Below are 15,497 nucleotides of genomic sequence, written 5' to 3'. Positions count from 1 at the left end.
TTAGTACAGGTGTCAGAGGTTTTGGGGAGAAGGCAGGAGAATGGGGTTAGGAGGGAGAGATAGATCAGCCATGATTGAATGGTGGAGTAGACTCGACCAGGGGCCGAATGGCCCAATTCTACACCTATCACTTATGACCAATTACAAGATTGCCAATTAGACTCTGCCAAGCAGCAAGGTCCATTCGTGTTGGTATTTAAAGTATTACACTTAATGTGGTGGTCTCTTCCAGCCTACGGAAATCAGATTTGGCGCAATCTTTAAGAAGGCATTGATTTCAACATTCGAAGTCTGCACTTTTGCAGGCAAAGTGTAAAGCAACAATTATTTGCAGGTGAAATGTAATTATTATTATTATTTTAAGGAGTTTTGCTTTCAATGAACGGTTTCAAAAAACCATTCCAATGCATTGATAGGATAGTTTGTCAGCAGTTTGTTTTAGGGGGGGGTGGGAGATTACAGGAGACAATCCTGTGCACTACTCAGACAATTACATTCTCACTTCAAGGCCACTGTTTCCTTTGCCCGGAACTGGAAATCATATTTGGATGGCAACCCATCTTCCCAGTTATGATTCTTTTATCAGATACGAGAGACAATAAATATAATTCCTTGGCTCACCAAGGGGGGGGGGGGGGGGGGTAGACAATGGGGACCGCCGTGAGGGAGGGGAAGAACAAAGGGGGAACTGGCGCTGGGGGGGGGGAATTTGTAACTTTGTAAGCGTCCCTCATGGGCGACTATTGTTCCCAATGTTGGGGGAGTCCAGAACCAGGGGTCACAGTCTAAGAATAAAGGGGAGGCCATTTAAAACCAAAGATACTAGAGGAACAAGTTGGACCACTCCATTGAAATCGCCTATACTGAAGTGTAGTAGGCAAAGGAGCCATTTTAGTAGGCAAACCCCGCCGTTCCTTGTGCCTCTCGCAGTGTGATCAGTGTTTTGGGGGAACCGTGTGATGATACCATTAAAATGCAGAATATATCTCATCCATCAATTCACAGATTTTTGTTATTTTTCTTTTTAAATGTCTCTGCAAGTTTCTGCCTACTAAAATGGCGCCGTGACGTACTACGGTTTTTAGGGTCGAGTGGTCTATCTTGTTCCTCTAGTGTCTTTGTTTAAAACTGAGGTGAGAAGAAATTTTTCACCCAGAGAGTTGTGAATTTGTGGAATTCTCTGCCACAGAGGGCAGTGGAGGCCAATTCACTGGATGAATTTAAGAGAGTGTTAGATAGAGCTCTGGGGGCTAGCGGAATCAAGGGATACGGGGAGAAGGCAGACACGGGTTACTGATTGTGGATGATCAGCCATGATCACAATGAATGGCGGTGCGTACAGGCTCGAAGGGCCAAATGGCCTCCTCCTGCACCTATTGTCTATGTTTCTATGGTTACTGTGGCAAGGTGCGCAAGTAAAGAATTACACTGTGACTTGTCACATGTGACAATAAAGTATTCAATCCAATTTAAATAGCAACAACATCAAGTCTCAAAGTCTGAGATTGTTCTTAAGATTTTGGTTAACAACATGAATCACTTTTAAAACAATGTTTTTGTAATACAATTTCACTAACCTCGTCAGACAGATTGTCTATTCTGTATAAGTGTGGATGAATCATGAGCATCAGGTGAACTAATGGCTGAGTCTTCATCTTGCACATGGCAAACACCCTTTCATCCAATCCAATGCTCGAGCCAGTTTTAAATGCTTGCTGCAAAATCAAAAATTATACCAAAAAAAATGTAAGTTGCAATCTGCAAATGAATCATTTTCACAACATTTGACTTGATAACATTTATAAAAATGTATATATAGTTCACAACATCCTTTGTGTTGATGGTTAAAATGGTGCACTGAGGCTTTGGCATAGCATGTGAACAGCGGGCCCAGAGTTTAGTTCAGTTTAGTTTAGAGATTCAGCGTGGAAACAGGCCCTTTCGGCCCACCGGGTCCGCACCGACCAGCGATCCCCGCACATGAACACCATCCTATACACACTAGGGACAATTTTTTTACATTTACCAAGCCAATTAACCTACACACCTGTGCGTCTTTGGAGTGTGGGAGGAAACCAAAGATCTCCCGGAATGGCGGGACTATCATATGTAGAAAGACTGGAGCGACTAGGCTTGTATACACTGGAATTTAGAAGGATGAGAGGGGATCTTATCGAAACGTATAAGATTATTAAGGGGTTGGAAACATTAGAGGCAGGAAATATGTTCCCAATGTTGGGGGAGTCCAGAACCAGGGGCCACAGTTTAAGAATAAGGGGTAGGCCATTTAGAACAGAGATGAGGAAAAACGTTTTCAGTCAGAGAGTTAGTAACGGCTGCGGCTCTCTGGCAGTCTGTGTGTATTTTTTCCTTTTTTTTTGTTTGTGTGTCGGTGTTGGGATAGTTTTTGTTTCTGTTTTTGGCTGTGTATGTGTGGGGGGGTGGGGTGGGATGGAGGGGGTGGTGGGGTGGGGAGGGGTGGTGGGGTGGGGGAAACCTTTATTTTATTAGGTCTCTTCCCCGGGGCGCAGCTCGGCCGCGGGGCCTTCCATCGCCCGGTACGGCCGCGGGACGTCTCAGCGCTCGGTGCGGCTCGGCCGCGGGGCCTTCCATCGCCCGGCGCGGCTCAGCCGCTGGAGTTAGCATCGCCGGCGCGGCTCGGCCACGGGACTTGGCAGCGCCCGGGGCGGCTCGGCCGCGGGGCCTTCCATCGCCCGGCGCGGCTCGGCCGCTGGAAATAACATCACCGGCGCGGCTCGGCAGGGGGAATAAGCAGCGCCCGGTGCGGCTCGGCCGCGGGGCCTTCCATCGCCTCGTTAGGGGTCGAGCTGCCTGTCCGTGGGCGTGGGGGGAAGAGAGTGGAAGTTTTGTTGCCTTTCATCACAGTGAGGGGGTGTTTGGACGCACTGTGATGGATGTTTGTCTTGGGGTCGTGTGTCCTGTGTACTTTTTTCTTTTTTTTGTTGTGTTTTGTGACTGCTGAAATTTCGTTCGGTACTTGTACCGAATGACAATAAAGTTCTATTGGATTGGATTGGATTATGAATCTGTGGAATTCTCTGCCTCAGAGGGCAGTGGAGGCCAATTCTCTGAATAGATTCGAGAGAGCTAGATAGAGCTCTTAAGGATAGCGGAGTCAGGGGGTATGGGGAGAAAGCAGGAACGGGGTACTGATTGAGAATGATCAGCCATGATCACATTGAATGGCGGTGCTGGCTCGAAGGGCCGAATGGCCTACTCCTGCACCTATTGTCTATTGTCTATTGTCTATTGTCTATCTCGGAGAAAACCCACGCAGGTCACGGGGAGAACGTACAAACTCCGTGCAGACAGCACCCGTAGTTGGGATGGAACCCGGGTCTCTGGCGCTGCATTCGATGTAAGGCAGCAACTCTACCGCTGCTCCTACTACATCCTATCTTTGTCCCGCCCCCTCTCCTGACATCAGTCTGAAGAAGGGTCTCGGACTGAAACGTCACCCATTCCTTCTCTCCTGAGATGCTGCCTGACCCGCTGAGTTAATCCAACATTTTGTGTCTACCTTCAAACTGAAACATTGCTCTTTTCCTTTCTCCAAAAACAACATCCGACCTGGGTTTCTCATGCGGTCTCTATTTCAGTTTTCCCAACATGTGTGTAGCATTTTTCCCCCCGGATGCAATTCAAGCGTAGTCTGAAGAAAACCTTATTGTATAAATATGGCATTAATTACCGATGATAAAATATGGCATCGCGAGAGGCAATGGTCTGATGTACCTGTTTCAAAAGAGCCAGAATGTAAAGGGCAAACAGTCTGAGAGAGCTTGGAGCCACCAGAACAGACTGCTGGAGGTTAGAAACCGTAGAATGATATGCAGATAAGGAATCTACCACGGCATTTATCAAGGCATCTCTGGCATCGGACAGACGTGAGCAAACAGAGCGATCAACAGCTAGGGATTCAAACACAGTTATAAATTAGGGCACAGATATATTAAAGCCACATGTTTGTCAATAGCCTCTACTCTCTCAATGATTAAAGAATGAACAACAAGGATGTCACTGAGTATAGAACACCTCACAAAAGTCACCAAACTGCCAAATAAAGAACATCTGATATTGCCAAGGTTTCTTTCTGAGTAACTCTTTGAAAAATAAATTGAAAAAGCAAGTCACTAGTGACACTGTCTCTGTGTCAGATCTGGCCTGTCGTCATTTTGGCACAGTTGTTCTGCTTTTTTTTATAAATCTGGTTTACCAGGTCTGTCTCACAGCCTAGATAGACTCCCCTTCCCATTGCTACACTGACCTTTCTCGGGGTGGAGGAACAGCAGCTCATATTTCACTTGGGTAACTCACACCCCAGCGGTGTGAATATTGACTTCTCTAACTTCAAGTAACCCTTGCTTTCCCTCTCGCTCCATCCCTCCCCCTTCCCAGTTCTCCAACCAGTCTGACTTTCCCGCGGGACTGTCATATGTTGAAAGACTGGAGCGACTAGGCTTGTATACACTGGAATTTAGAAGGATGAGAGGAGATCTTATCGAAACGTATAAGATTATTAAGGGGTTGGACACGTTAGAGGCAGGAAACATGTTCCCAATGTTTGGGGGAGTCCAGAACAAGGGGCCACAGTTTAAGAATAAGGGGTAGGCCATTTAGAACTGAGATGAGGAAAAACTTTTTCAGTCAGAGAGTTGTGAATCTGTGGAATTCTCTGCCTCAGAAGGCAGTGGAGGCCAATTCTCTGAATGCATTCAAGAGAGAGCTAGATAGAGCTCTTAAGGATAGCGGAGTCAGGGGGTATGGGGAGAAGGCAGGAACGGGGTACTGATTGAGAATGATCAGCCATGATCACATTGAATGGCGATGCTGGCTCGAAGGGCCGCATGGCCTCCTCCTGCACCTATTGTCTATTGATTACAAAGATCTATTCTCCATTTTCCTTGATCTGCATCTCTTTTGATGTCCGACGAAGGGTCTCGACCCGAAACGTCACCTGTTCCTTCTCTCCAGAGATGCTGCCTGTCCTGCTGAGTTGCTCCAGCATTTTGTGTCTCACTTCTCTTTCGATGTCTTGTTTTCACACCCTGCACCTCCTTATCTCAGCGTTTCCCTCTCCCGACTCTGTCTGAGGAAGGGTCTCAACCCTAAACATCACCCATTCCTTCTCTCCAGAGATGCTGCCTGTGCCGCTGAGTTACTCCAGCATTTTGTGTCTATCTTCAGTGTAAACCAGCACCTGCAGTTCCTTCCAACACAGGCCTCACAGCCTAACTACCAGTACCATGTTTCACAGAAATAAAGCTTGATCTGATTGTACCTGCTACTTAATTGGCACAGTAAATCTTGAGAGATATTCCCTTTGTTCTCCCCAGCTCTAACTTGCCACCTCTGCTTTCTCAGTTCTGATGATGGGTTCTTGATCTGAAACATTAATTGTTTCTACCTCTACAGGTGCTGCGTCACCCGACAAATGTTTTCTGGATGTTCTTGTTTCAAACACTTTGGAGCTATTGAATTCTGGTCTAATCTAATCTAAGGTAGGTTATCCTTGCCCCCTTGCCCTGTGTCTGCACGACCCATTGGAGAGTAATTGTACGTGAAAGAACGGCAAGATTTCCTAAATGCATGTGGTTTTATTCTTTGAAAGAAGTCCTTCCTTTCATTCAAATTGTTGCAAAGCATATTTTGCACATGCTTAACATACCTAATATTGCCAACTACGGCTACATTATTATCAAAAACTTAAATAGCCAGTAACTTGCCCCAAAGCACTGCATTCACATTTTGCACAGGACTTAGATTTAGTGGCAGCAAAATATCTTGCCTGTATTTACCCCATGATATTGTACAACTGTATTAGAATATTCACCTACCCATCGTGGCCAGAAGGCAAGTAATAGCCTGTACATCCGCTCCTGTGTAAACTTCAGCCACAGAACTCACAACAGGCAAGCACAAAGTATGAACTCGAATCCGACGCTCACCTGAAAATACCAAAAGTTAAAGTTACCCCTAAATTTTAAGAATGCAACTTTACACATAGTTTAGGACATGAAGTTTGGAGTTCCGACCTTCATACTAACAGATCATATTAAATTATAGGTTAAGAATAACCGGGCGGTCACGGTGGGCAGCGGTAGAGTTGCTGCCTTACAGCGAATGCAGCGCCGGAGACCCGGGTTCCATCCCGACTACGGGTGCTGTCTGTACGGAGTTTGTACGTTCTCCCCGTGACCTGCGTGGGTTTTCTCCGAGATCTTCGGTTCCCTCCCACACTCCAAAGACGTACAGGTTTGTAGGTTAATTGGCTTGGTAAATGTAAAGATTGTCCCTAGTGGGTGTAGGATGGTGTTGATGTGCGGGGATCGCTGGTCGGCGCGGACCCGGTGGGCCGAAAGTGCCTGTTTCCGCGTTGTATCGCTAAACTAAAGAACTAGAAATCTGATTAGGTTGTACGGCTCTTTCTCAGCTGGAATAAGCATCGCTAAATGGTACGCAAAAAGAAATGGCAAAAGCTTTGCAAACAATTAAACAAAACAGGGTGGCACGGTGGCGCAGCGGTAGAGTTGCTGCCTTACAGCGAATGCAGCACAGGAGATTCAGGTTCGATCCTGACTACGGACGCCGTCTGTACGGAGTTTGTACGTTCTCCCCGTGACCTGCGTGGGTTTTCTCCGAGATCTTCGGTTTCCTCCCACACTCCAAAGACGTACAGCTATGTAGGTTAATTGACTGGGTAAATGCTAAAATTGTCCCTAGTGTGTGCAGGATAGTGTTAATGTGCGGGGATCGCTGGGCGGCGCGGACTCGGTGGGCCGAAGGGCCTGTTTCCGCGCTGTATCTCTAAATCTAAATCTAAAAATCTAAATCTAAAATCTAAAAACTTGCATATTGACTGCACTTTCCACGCCATCCTAAAATGCTTTCAACCGATGAAGTCAATTCTTTTTGTAGCAGTCATGGTAATCATCATGCCAGCTGCGAGTTTCCACAAACAGCAATGTGATAACAACCAGATCATCTTGTTTCAGTCACAGCAATAAATATTAAAGACACAAGGAACTGCAGATGCAGGAACCTTGTGGAGTACACAAAGTGCTGGAATACCTCACTGGATTAAGAACTGCAGATGCAGGAACCTTGTGTAGTACACAAAGTGTTGGAATACCTCACTGGGTTAGGAACTGCAGATGCAGGAACCTTGTGTAGTACACAAAGTGCTGGAATACCTCACTGGATTAGGAACTGCAGATGCAGGAACCTTGTGTAGTACACAAAGTGCTGGAATACCTCACTGGGTTAGGAACTGCAGATGCAGGAACCTTGTGTAGTACACAAAGTGCTGGAATACCTCACTAGGTTAGGAACTGCAGATGCAGGAACCTTGTGTAGTACACAAAGTGCTGGAATACCTCACTGGGTTAGGAACTGCAGACGCAGGAACCTTGTGTAGTACACAAAGTGTTGGAATACCTCACTGGGTTAGGAACTGCAGACGCAGGAACCTTGTGTAGTACACAAAGTGTTGGAATACCTCACTGGGTTAGGAACTGCAGATGCAGGAACCTTGTGTAGTACACAAAGTGTTGGAATACCTCACTGGGTTAGGAACTGCAGATGCAGGAAACTTGTGTAGTACACAAAGTGTTGGAATACCTCACTGGATTAGGAACTGCAGATGCAGGAACCTTGTGTAGTACACAAAGTGTTGGAATACCTCACTGGGTTAGGAACTGCAGATGCAGGAACCTTGTGTAGTACACAAAGTGTTGGAATACCTCACTGGGTTAGGAACTGCAGATGCAGGAACCTTGTGTAGTACACAAAGTGTTGGAATACCTCACTGGGTTAGGAACTGCAGATGCAGGAACCTTGTGTAGTACACAAAGTGCTGGAATACCTCACTGGGTTAGGAACTGCAGATGCAGGAACCTTGTGTAGTACACAAAGTGTTGGAATACCTCACTGGGTTAGGAACTGCAGATGCAGGAACCTTGTGTAGTACACAAAGTGCTGGAATACCTCACTGGGTTAGGAACTGCAGATGCAGGAACCTTGTGTAGTACACAAAGTGCTGGAATACCTCACTGGGTTAGGAACTGCAGATGCAGGAACCTTGTGTAGTACACAAAGTGCTGGAATACCTCACTGGGTTAGGAACTGCAGATGCAGGAACCTTGTGTAGTACACAAAGTGCTGGAATACCTCACTGGGTTAGGAACTGCAGATGCAGGAACCTTGTGTAGTACACAAAGTGCTGGAATACCTCACTGGGTTAGGAACTGCAGATGCAGGAACCTTGTGTAGTACACAAAGTGCTGGAATACCTCACTGGATTAGGAACTGCAGATGCAGGAACCTTGTGTAGTACACAAAGTGTTGGAATACCTCACTGGGTTAGGAACTGCAGATGCAGGAACTTTGTGTAGTACACAAAGTGCTGGAATACCTCACTGGATTAGGAACTGCAGATGCAGGAACCTTGTGTAGTACACAAAGTGTTGGAATACCTCACTGGGTTAGGAACTGCAGATGCAGGAACCTTGTGTAGTACACAAAGTGTTGGAATACCTCACTGGGTTAGGAACTGCAGATGCAGGAACCTTGTGTAGTACACAAAGTGTTGGAATACCTCACTGGGTTAGGAACTGCAGATGCAGGAACCTTGTGTAGTACACAAAGTGCTGGAATACCTCACTGGGTTAGGAACTGCAGATGCAGGAACCTTGTGTAGTACACAAAGTGTTGGAATACCTCACTGGGTTAGGAACTGCAGATGCAGGAACCTTGTGTAGTACACAAAGTGCTGGAATACCTCACTGGGTTAGGAACTGCAGATGCAGGAACCTTGTGTAGTACACAAAGTGCTGGAATACCTCACTGGGTTAGGAACTGCAGATGCAGGAACCTTGTGTAGTACACAAAGTGCTGGAATACCTCACTGGGTTAGGAACTGCAGATGCAGGAACCTTGTGTAGTACACAAAGTGCTGGAATACCTCACTGGGTTAGGAACTGCAGATGCAGGAACCTTGTGTAGTACACAAAGTGTTGGAATACCTCACTGGGTTAGGAACTGCAGATGCAGGAACCTTGTGTAGTACACAAAGTGTTGGAATACCTCACTGGGTTAGGAACTGCAGATGCAGGAACCTTGTGTAGTACACAAAGTGCTGGAATACCTCACTGGGTTAGGAACTGCAGATGCAGGAACCTTGTGTAGTACACAAAGTGTTGGAATACCTCACTGGGTTAGGAACTGCAGATGCAGGAACCTTGTGTAGTACACAAAGTGCTGGAATACCTCACTGGGTTAGGAACTGCAGATGCAGGAACCTTGTGTGGTACACAAAGTGCTGGAATACCTCACTGGGTTAGGAACTGCAGATGCAGGAACCTTGTGTAGTACACAAAGTGCTGGAATACCTCACTGGGTTAGGAACTGCAGATGCACGAACCTTGTGTAGTACACAAAGTGCTGGAATACCTCACTGGGTTAGGAACTGCAGATGCAGGAACCTTGTGTAGTACACAAAGTGTTGGAATACCTCACTGGGTTAGGAACTGCAGATGCAGGAACCTTGTGTAGTACACAAAGTGTTGGAATACCTCACTGGGTTAGGAACTGCAGATGCAGGAACCTTGTGTAGTACACAAAGTGTTGGAATACCTCACTGGGTTAGGAACTGCAGATGCAGGAACCTTGTGTAGTACACAAAGTGCTGGAATACCTCACTGGGTTAGGAACTGCAGACGCAGGAACCTTGTGTAGTACACAAAGTGCTGGAATACCTCACTGGGTTAGGAACTGCAGACGCAGGAACCTTGTGTAGTACACAAAGTGCTGGAATACCTCACTGGGTTAGGAACTGCAGACGCAGGAACCTTGTGTAGTACACAAAGTGCTGGAATACCTCACTGGGTTAGGAACTGCAGATGCAGGAACCTTGTGTAGTACACAAAGTATTGGAATACCTCACTGGATTAGGAACTGCAGATGCAGGAACCTTGTGTAGTACACAAAGTGTTGGAATACCTCACTGGATTAGGCAGCATCTCTGGTGGACAGAGAGAGGTGACGTTTCAGGTCGGGGCTCTTCTTCACTCAGACTGATTCAAACCAGAGTGAGTCTGAAGAAGGGGTGTGTTCTATGGCAATAAATATTGCCCAGGTTATTGTGAAACAGGATTTATTACAATCTTGTGAGAGATTGGACAATATCATTCATGTAACATCTCAGCTGAATTATAGGGCGGTCACGGTGGCGCAGCGGTAGAGTTGCCGCCTTACAGCGAATGCAGCGGCGGAGACCCGGGTTCCATCCCGACTACGGGTGCCGTCTGTACGATGTTTGCACGTTCTCCCCGTGACCTGCGTGGGATTTCTCCGAGATCTTCGGTTTCCCCCCACACTCCAAAGACGTACAGGTATGTAGGTTAATTGGCTTGGTAAATGTAAACATTGTCCCTAGTGGGTGTAGGATAGTGTTAATGTGTGGAGACCGCTGGTCGGCGCGGACCCGGTGGGCCGAAGGGCCTGTTTCCGCGCTGTATCTCTAAATTCCGAGAGTGGAGCAGTCTCTCAAGTACTGCACTGATGTGACGACCTCAATGATTTTGAGCTGAAATCTCCATTGTTGGACCTGAACCCACAATCTACCAACCAAGTTCATCTGCCAAACCAAACCATACAGCAAAAGCTTTCTCTTTAAACTAGCATTACAAGAATAGGCCAAGTTAAAGCCCGTAAACCAAACAGAAACACTTGTATTCTTCAAACTATCTCTTAGAACATAGATATTTTCGGTTTAGGATGGGTTTATCGGGACGTAACCCCATTGTAAGTTGAGGAGCACCTGTACTGTATGTGAACCTCAATCTTTCACTGGTTTTAATTGTTAATAAAATAAAGTTATGCAATTTTTTTAAAAAGCAAACACTACCTATATCATTTTAGTCAGCTTAATACAATTTGCATCGAGTCTTATCATGTATCAACAATTAAAAATCTTTACAATGAAAAGAATAATGGGCTGGATATTCCTTAACTACATGAATCAAGGTGAATATTACTCAAGGGTCTACATAACATACACCTACCTTTGCTTGACGTGTAAAGCAAGGCAGCCTGAAAACATACAACAGATGAATCTGCAAGACTGTCCTCAATGCACATCTGCACTGCAAATCCTGAATCAGGATTTATATTAGCGAGAGACAGCAGATCAGTGGAACGCACAAAGAAATTTCCATGAAAAGTGTGAATGGAAAGACCTGTAAAAAAAAAAAAAAATTATTATAACCTGGGCACTTCAATGTATGCACTTTGCAAAGTCAATTTGCAAATTGACTTTGCAAATCAATTTATTTAATTGATAAAGTATATAATATCAAGTATAATAGGCTGAACCTTACTGGTAAAGGCCAGCAGTTCCACACTGAACTGCCGGTAGTTACTTCTATAATTCAAGGGAAGTTTTAGTATTTTGGCTTGCATGCACTTAAAAGTCAATTTCAATTTTCTTAGTTGCCTCCTGAAAAAAACTCGATCAGGGCAACACAGTAGCACAGCGGTAACGTTGCTGCCTTACAGAGCCACAGACCCAGGTTTAATCCTGACTACGGGCGCTGTCTGTACGGAGTTTACACACTCTCCCTGTGACCACGTGGGTTTTCTCTGGGTGCTCAGCTTTCCACCCACACTCCAAACACATGCAGGGGTTTGTAGGTTAATTGGCTTCGGTGAAATTGTAAATTGTCCCTCGTGTGTAGGATGGTGCTTGTGTATGGGACGACCATTGGTCGGCGTGGGCTGTTTCCATCCTGTATCTCTAAAGTCTAAAAGATTTCTGACACAGGATTTCCCCAGCAATAAACAATGTTGGCTTCTCCTAAGCAGCCCTACCTTTCCAAGTGAAGGTAATTTCTGCCCCTTCATTCTTTTTCCATTAATTTACCTGCTATTGATGCAAAGCTCACCAGACTGCAGTTTTCTTGCTTACTGCTACTGCCCTTTTCGAATAGACAATAGACAATAGGTGCAGGAGGAGGCCATTCGGCCCTTCGAGCCAGCACCGCCATTCAATGTGATCATGGCTGATCATTCTCAATCAGTACCCCGTTCCTGCCTTCTCCCCATACCCCCTGACTCCGCTATCCTTAAGAGTTCTATCTAGCTCTCTCTTGAATGCATTCAGAGAATTGGCCTCCACTGCCTTCTGAGGCAGAGAATTCCACAGATTTGCAACTCTCTGACTGAAAAGGTTTTTCCTCATCTCAGTTCTAAATGGCCTACCCCTTATTCTTAAACTGTGGCCCCTTGTTCTGGACTCCCCCAACATTGGGAACATGTTTCCTGCCTCTAACGTGTCTAACCCCTTAATAATCTTATACGTTTCGAATAAGGAAACAACATTAATTATCCTCCGTTTTTTTGTAACCTCACCCATGGCTAAAAGATGCAAAATTCTTCATTAGAATCCCAGCAAATCTCCCCCATCAGGTCATAGGCATTTATTAAACTACACTAATATCTCTAATAGACACGTTGCAGAATATCAACGTACCCCTCCCTCAACTCTCCATTCTCCACATCCTTCTGCCTTGTAAATACCGATAAGAAGTATTCATATAGGATCCTTTTGACATGCCTTGCAATCCCCATCCATATTATAAAACTCTTGTTTGTTTGTTTGTTCCTGAACTAAAGCCAAAACGGTACATGATAGCGCAACAATTTTAGGCCCACCTTACTCACCGTCATCCCTTTGGTGCTAATGGAAGATGTTTCATTGAAATATTTTTTTCAATATTTTTAATTTAAAAAAATATTTTTAAAGTTATTCACATTTTAAAGTTTAAATCTATATCCTAGGGAGGGGGGAGGGAGGGAGGGTGGTGAGGGAGGGAGGATAAGGGGGATGGAGTGGGGGGAGGGGAAGGGGGGAGAGGGGTTGGGGTGGAGGGAGGGCGGGGTGGAGGGAGGGAGGGGAGGAGGAAGGATAAGGGAGGTTGAAGGGTATGGAGTGGAGAGGGAGGGGAAGGCGGGATGGAGGGGGAGAGGGGGTGGTGGGGAGGTGGAGGGAGAGGGGGAGGGGAGAGGGGGAGAGGGGAGAGGGGGGAGGGGAGGAGGGGAGAGGGGGGGAGTTTATCCCATTGATAAATGCAATTGTACGTAAAATATATTACCTTTTGTGCAGCGTATCCTCATGACGGCCTCAAAGCCAATTTTTCTAATGAGGTAACGTTTGAGGTCTTTCTGAAACTTCTCTGTCTGAGCGGGGTTGTGAATATGATGGAATGACGGATAGTAGAACACTGATCCAGCAGAGTACTTTGACATACAAGCTGTAAAAACCACAACATGTTGAACAAAAGCGTAGAATTCATTAACACTCATTGGTTGCACGCATAGTCTTTTGTGATACACTGATGTGGTGAAAAGTCAATGTATAATTATTTCTGCTTTTTAATTACATCAGATTATACCTAATATGGTGCACCATCATACGATGCACATTTATTTATTAAACTGTTTTTGGTTTATTTATTATATTATCTATTGAGTCTTATGTTTACAAATCTGGGAATCTATCCACCTCAATGCTCTTCAAGAGCTCCAATACCTCCTCCTTAATCTCAATCTGCCCTTGCACATTGGTATTCTCCTCGCTGATCTCACTGTTCAGCATGTCCTTTGCCTTGGCAAAAACAGATGCAAAGTACTCTTTTAATACCTTGCCAACAACCCCAGGCTCCAAGCACACATTCTTCTTCATCCTCGAGCGGCCCTACCTTCTCCCTGGTTATCCTCTTCCCTCTTGCTTTTAATATAGGTATAAAAAGCTTTGGGATATTCTTTAGGATTGTGGGATCCTTGGGATTCGCCAAAGACATTTTGTGGCCCCTTTCGGCTCTTTTAATCACCCACTTGAGATCTTTCCTCCATTCTTTATATTCCTCAAAGGCGCTGTCGGATTCCATCCTCTTAAACCTTGCGTGTGCTTCCTTGGCCAAATTTACAACCCATTTGGTCATCCAAATGGCCTGTAAATTTCCTTGCATTGAAATCAATGCACTTCAACCCAACAGCGTCCTTCCCCTCACCCTGTCTGTCCTTCCTTTGACACTAGCCTCCACTTTCCCATCACTCTATATAATTTCTGAAGAACTACTATGCTTCCCACCCCCTGTCTCTCTAGTTTAAACCCTCCCGAATAGCATGAGTGAACCTCCCTGCAAGGATATTGGTTCCCCTCAAGTTGAGAAGCACCCTGTTCCTCTTGTACAAGTCACCTCTGCCCCAGAAGAGATCCCAGTTGTCTAAAAATGTGAACCACCGCCCACTGCACCAGCCCCTGAGCCAGGCATTCATCTGACCTACCTTCCTATTCCTTCCGAAGCAACTCAGCAGGTCAGGCAGCATCTCAGGAGAGAAGGAATGGGCGACGTTTCGGGTCGCCCATTCCTTCTCTCCTGAGATGCTGCCTGACCTGCTGAGTTACTCCAGCATTTTGTGAATAAATACCTTCAATTTGTACCAGCATCTGCAGTTATTTTCTTATACTTCCTATTCCTTCCGATTTCTATCACAACAAGTTTGTCCAAAGAGCATGTTTCCATGCAGTATGACTACACAGTCCAATTAAATAAAACCAATTCTGAAAAAGTGCCGAGTCAAATACATAAAAGCTTTCTGGGGTCACTTCAAGCTCAAAAGAAAATTTATTTATTTATTTATTTCTTCATTTCACAGGTGCATTGCAAAAATCATTTAGCGGTAATGAAAATTCTCTTACCAAGTGAAGCCATGTCAGAATATTGTCCACTCAGCAAAAAGAGATCTACTGCCACCTGCTGGCCCGAGCAATCCAAGGCAAACCTTTTATAAAAGTCGGTGGCTGGACCAAGGTGCTGCGCTCCCTTAATTGAAATCAAATAACATCCCAGAAATATTTCAGACATTGGTATAAATAGATGAGCAAGTACCATTTGAAAATAACATTGCTTGCCTGTGGATTAATACAGAACAAGTAAAACACTGGGAATAGAATAGAATAGAATAGCCTCTATTGCCATCCAAAAACATGTTTTTGGACAAAATTACGTTACCCGCTGTCAACGATTCGGGGCGGGCGAAGACGCTGCTGCTGCCGGAGCTCCCGAGGTCGGCCCCCTCCCTGGGCAGGGCCTGCGAGCTTCTGACGTCCACGCGGCCTGCGGCCGAAGCCTCGTCGCAGCCGCACTCACAGCGCCACAACAGCCTCAGAAGGCAGCCAGCTCCGCAGATGGTGAGTACGGTCCGATCCGCGGGCTCTGCGAACCAGAGCCCCAGGTGGTCCCAGCTGGAGGCCGCCAGCTCCAGGTGTTTGGCCGATGGTAGGCCGCAGCGGGAACCGAGACACGACCCAGAAACAAAGGTCGTGTCTCCGTACGGAATTTTTAATACTCCCCCCCCCCCACACATAGCACACAACCACAAAAAACACTACATCACATCCAAACACTACAATT

At 45.8% G+C, this 15,497-nt stretch overlaps 1 protein-coding gene across 3 annotated transcripts in view; it reads right to left on the bottom strand.

Annotated features, from left to right (window-relative positions):
* LOC144597728 (protein transport protein Sec24B-like) overlaps window positions 1-15,497 on the bottom strand; it is a 122,117-nt gene that overhangs the window by 15,346 nt on the left and 91,274 nt on the right. For all 3 annotated transcript variants that reach the window (XM_078407263.1, XM_078407261.1, XM_078407264.1), the window contains 6 exons: window positions 14,783-14,906; window positions 13,173-13,331; window positions 11,085-11,258; window positions 5,859-5,969; window positions 3,757-3,932; window positions 1,578-1,715 (listed from right to left, as the gene is read on the bottom strand). In XM_078407263.1, coding sequence (XP_078263389.1) covers window positions 1,578-1,715; window positions 3,757-3,932; window positions 5,859-5,969; window positions 11,085-11,258; window positions 13,173-13,331; window positions 14,783-14,906 — 882 coding nt within the window. The remainder of the gene's footprint in view (window positions 1-1,577; window positions 1,716-3,756; window positions 3,933-5,858; window positions 5,970-11,084; window positions 11,259-13,172; window positions 13,332-14,782; window positions 14,907-15,497) is intronic.

This window comes from Rhinoraja longicauda, chromosome 1 (assembly GCF_053455715.1).
Source record: "Rhinoraja longicauda isolate Sanriku21f chromosome 1, sRhiLon1.1, whole genome shotgun sequence".
In the NCBI taxonomy this organism is placed as follows: Eukaryota; Metazoa; Chordata; class Chondrichthyes; order Rajiformes; family Arhynchobatidae; genus Rhinoraja; species Rhinoraja longicauda.
This window is presented reverse-complemented; position numbering and strand designations above follow the sequence as displayed.